This window comes from Sciurus vulgaris (genome assembly GCF_902686455.1).
Source record: "Sciurus vulgaris genome assembly, chromosome: 5".
NCBI classification, from domain to species: domain Eukaryota; kingdom Metazoa; phylum Chordata; class Mammalia; order Rodentia; family Sciuridae; genus Sciurus; species Sciurus vulgaris.
This window is the reverse complement of record NC_136465.1, coordinates 111284685-111289397: the sequence shown is the minus strand read 5'-3', so window position 1 is coordinate 111289397 and position 4713 is coordinate 111284685. Positions and strand designations below refer to the sequence as shown.

The following is a 4713-nucleotide window of genomic DNA, read 5'->3' as shown; positions in this document are numbered from 1 at the left end:
TGAGGTTGGCAAGAAATAATGGAGGAAAGCTGAACCATAGAAGTTCACTTTAGTGAAGTGTGAGGAGCAGGTAAAGAAGGTCGTTTTTCTGCCTGTGGTGGAGCTGATGCTCAGACTGGAGACGATGCAGGCAGAAGAGAAAAAACTCAGGAGGCACAATTCATGATTAATAAAATAGATCAGTGTTAGAAATACTTAATAATGGATGAATTTTAATATACACAATGGTCTGTGCTCAATGGAATATAACTTGAAAATTATGTTTTGAAACACAGTAAGCTAAAATGCTGGGTACAATATTACTGTAAGAATAATTATAATTATGCATAGGAATGCTTACAAAAGATCTTCCCAGTACAAAATTTGGAGGAAAATAGAGTTAAATGTGAGAAGCAATTTTCACTGAGAGGTGGAATCTTTATTTGTGAGTGATTTTCAGAATTTCTCAATAGAAAACTTTCAGTAATCAAGCAAAATATGTGCTACTTTGTACTGTTCAGAAACATCTTTTAAAAACTAACGTAACGAGTGAGAAATAAACTACAATGTAACCTAAACTGCTTTTAAGTATCTATTACATGTTTTCATTTATGAGGTGAGAAATGGGAAGAAAAAGTTAACAAAGTACTAACTTGCTTTATAAATCCTCATAATATAAAAATGTAAGAAAATAACAAAGGTAAGAATGCTTAACATGGGTAAATTTGGTGAATCACCCATTAAGGATTGAATATGTGACAAATGCTAATTAAAGCAATGCCATTAAAAGGAAAAGGGGGTTCAAGATATAGCTTAGTGGTAGAGCACTTGCCTAACATTTATGAAGCCCTGGCTTTAAACTTCAGCAACACACATACACACACACACACACACACAGGCACACACACAATGGAAAGGGAAAGTTGTTGAAAAAACTTGAGATTCTCAAAATAAACAAGATTGAAAAACACATACAATTAGGAAAAACTGTGGAAAGACCTAAAACTAGTCTACCTTATGTGAAATTGTGAAATTAGATAAATGCATATTTTCCATGAATGCCTCATTAGATTATGATATACAATTGCTTTAACTCAAACCTCTTTTAGGGAAACATTTGGTTGAGTTTGGAGCAACCCCTAAACCTTGAAGCCATGCACAGAGGGCAGTGTTCTGGTGGGAGCAGAGACACCGTGTGGTAGGAGGACACAAAATGGAAACAAGGAGGCCGTGGAGATGAGCCTCTTTCTCAAGGTGTTTAGAAATTCCCAGGGCTCCCAAAGTTTGGAGGAAGAACCACTGGGTTCTTCCACCTGATATTTTGCCTCAACATGGTGTCAGAGAAATTCCTTCTTCCATTAAAATCCTTCTCTGTGTGTTCATTGGTGCAGTGAATCTCTCAGGCCACTGAGGAGGCCACTGCATGTACAGACCTAGGTTTCTAATTCCTGTGTCTCCAAGAGTTTCCCTTTATAAAATTCTTTTGCTTTTCTGACTCTGATTGAATTGTTTTCCTTTAATTTCCCCATTGTGTTAGTCAGCTTTTCATTTCTGTGACCAAAATACCTGATGCAGACACCTTCATGGAGGAAAGGTTTATTTTGGCTCATGGTTTCAGAGGTTTCAGGCCTTCGTTGGCCAGTGCCATTGCTCTGGGCCTGAAGTGGGGCAACACAGCAAAGAAGAAGGGTGTGGTGGAGGAAAGCTGATCAGCTCATGGCAGCCAGGAAGCAGAGAGAAGAAGGGGCCAGGGACAAGATAAAGGCATGCCCCCAGTGACCTATTTCCTCCAACATGCCTCACCTGCCTACAGTCTCCACCTCCTCCAAGTAGTCCTTTCAAATTATTGATCCTTAATTTGGATTAATTCCCTGATGAGGTTAGAGTTTTTATGATCCAATCACTTCCCAAAAGCCCCACCTCTGGACTTTGCTGCATTGGGATCAAGCCTAACACTTGAGCATTTGGGGGACATTTCAGGTCCAAAACATGATACCCTTATTCCTCCCACTCTTCATTCTATTCTGTTTTCTTTCACTTTATATTGTCTTGTCCAAATCTCTTTTTCTTTCTTTCTTTCTTTCTTTCTTTCTTTCTTTCTTTCTTTCTTTCTTTCTCTCTCTCTTTCTTTCTTTCTTTTGTTCTCCCCCTCCTCCCCTCTCTCCCTCCCCCCCTTCTCTCTCTCTCTCTCTCTCTCTCTCTCTCTCTCTCTCTTCTCTCTCTCTCTCTCTCTCTCTCTTTCTTTCTTTTCTCTCATTTGTTTGCAGTACTGGGGATTGAACCCCAGTACTTGCCTTGGGTATCCTAGGCAAGCACTCTACCACTGAGCTACATCCCCAGTTCCCTTTTAATTATTTTATTTCATTTTATTTTGAGACAGGATATGCTAAACCGCACAGGCCAACCTTGAACTTGCAATCCTCTTTCCTCAGTCTCCTAAGTAGCTGGGATTACAGGCGTGTACCAACACACCCAGTTCTGTCTCTTTTCCTTGCCTAGAGACAGTCACATTTACCTAATTATTTAGTACAAGAGTTTGCTTTTTTGTTGTTCCTCAGCCCCACACTAGCTCAATCTACTTGTCTGTGTGCTACTTGTACTAGACGTCAGTGAGTCATTTTCCATATTCCCAAGGTAGTAGCTTCTGGTTGGGCTTAGCCAATGGGAAGGGCAGCAGGGAAATGAGAGGCAGCCAATCTGCTTCTGAAATAGGCAAGGGAGTATGCTTTCAGTGCTTTCATTCAATGATGGTGACTCTAGGGACTCACAATCTGCTGGCCACCCCAGAAAGTGGACTTTCTCCCCTTTGCCAGTTTCCAGGTGAAGTTGCTATGACAGGCATAGAATATGTAAAGTGTCGATAATGATGGGTTGGCCTAAGATGGCATTTCCTCTCCTATCCAGTATCCTTCTGTCTTTTCTAGAAGTCCTTCAACAGTCCAAGATCATCCCCAAACCTAAAATCATCCCCAAATCACCATGGATTCAAATAGGAATTTGGACTGTAGACAACTTTTCTACACTTCTGAGAGTGTTTCACAAAAGTTTCTTCATCCCTAAGAAGTTTGTCACCAGTCTTCTAGATTTAAATAATTATCTAACCTGTTATCCCTTAACATTAAACATGAGCAAAGCAATGTACCTGTTGACTTTTCTTTGAAGATGACAGAGAATCCTCTTCCAAGATGTTTGGTCATAGCCGATATTAGTTAAAAAAGTTTCCTGAATGAGTGCTATCTATCATCTTGATGTGAGTTTACTGTTTTCCAATCATTCCCTGTCTTCTGCTATTTAAAATGTTGCAAACCTTTTTTCAACATTCTTTTCAGAGCTGCTTTTACTTCCTTGTTTTTCAGGCTGTAGATAAAGGGATTCACTAGGGGAGTGAGCACACTGTACTGAATGGAAAAAACCAGTTCCATTGGAGGACTTAAGGTTGGTATGAGATAGCGAAGAGAACCAGATCCATAGAACAAAATCACAGTAGTGAGATGGGAGGAGCAGGTGGAGAAGGCCTTGCTTCTGCCCGTAGTGGAGCTGATGCTCAGAATGGTGGAGACAATGTGGGTGTAAGAGAAAAGGACCAGAAGGAAGGTCCCAAGAGCATGCAGGGAGGTGGAACCCACTAGGACTGCAAAGTTGGCAGAGACATCAGAGCAGGACAGAGAAAATAGAGAGGGCAATTCACAACTGAAGTGAGGCATGACACGAGCCTCACAGAAGTCCAAATTCCAAGCCATGAGGATGTTAATGAAAGCGTCCAGAAAGCCCAGTCCCCAGGAGGCCCATGCCAGACTGCCACACAACTGTCTCGTCATCATCTGGCCATACAGTAGGGGGTGGCAGATGGCAGCATAGCGGTCGTAGGCCATCACTGAGAGAAGAAAAACTTCAATCCCTGCAGTGGAAAATATAAAATAAACCTGAGTCAAGCAGGCTTTTACTGAGATTGATTTCCTCTGAGACAGAAGATTGTCCAACATTTTGGGCACAATGACTGATGTTAAGCAAAGATCCAGGAAAGAGAGGTGACTGAGGAAGAAGTACATGGGGGCCTGGAGCTGAGAATCAGTCCTGGTCACCAGTATCATCAACAGGTTCCCCACGAAGGTCAGAAGGTAAACCCCCAAGAACAGCACAAAGAGCAAGCCCTGGGTGTGTGCTGAGCAGGCAGTCCCAAAAGGATGAACTCAGTGACGATGCTGTGGTTTCCTGTGGCCATTATGAAGAGAGTCCTCGGGAACAAAGAAAGAAAGATGAAGCAGCCGCCACTTCTCATGCCACCCCTGAGTTTCCACCTCATTCCTTCCCACCTGCTCATCTTCACAGATTTCCGACCCGTTCTCCTTCCCTCCCAGAACGCTTTTCTCATCCACTTGCCTCCTGAGCAACTTCTGAGCCATGAATCTGCACACTGGTACTTTTTCCCTGTGTGACTCTTCTAACCTAAATAACCCAAATGAATATATTCACTGTTTTTCAGACTAGTCCAAGAGTAATTGACTTTATCTTCTTTAACTGGTCTTTGCTTTTATCCTGTAAAAATCAAAGTGAATTTTTTATTCAGTACATTTCCAGAGAAGTGTTCTGTCTTTGTTTAACTCAGTGGCCCAAACCTCCATTACTCGTGGCCGTTGTTCAGTACTACTGACTGGCAACACTCTCTGGCTACTGTATTTTTACTGTCCTATGTCTCTGACATATTTCATAATATTGACTGAAAGGACATTTTCA

The 4713-nt window shown here is 41.7% G+C and overlaps 1 protein-coding gene across 1 annotated transcript; it reads right to left on the bottom strand.

Annotated features, from left to right (window-relative positions):
- Window positions 1-3266: 3266 nt before the first annotated feature.
- LOC306660905 (olfactory receptor 8S1-like) lies at window positions 3267-4334 on the bottom strand (the record flags this gene model as incomplete). The annotated part of the gene is given in 2 exon segments (XM_079139636.1): window positions 3267-4141; window positions 4144-4334. Coding segments are annotated over 2 exon segments (1032 nt in total). The 5' UTR covers window positions 4301-4334.
- Window positions 4335-4713: the final 379 nt, after the last annotated feature.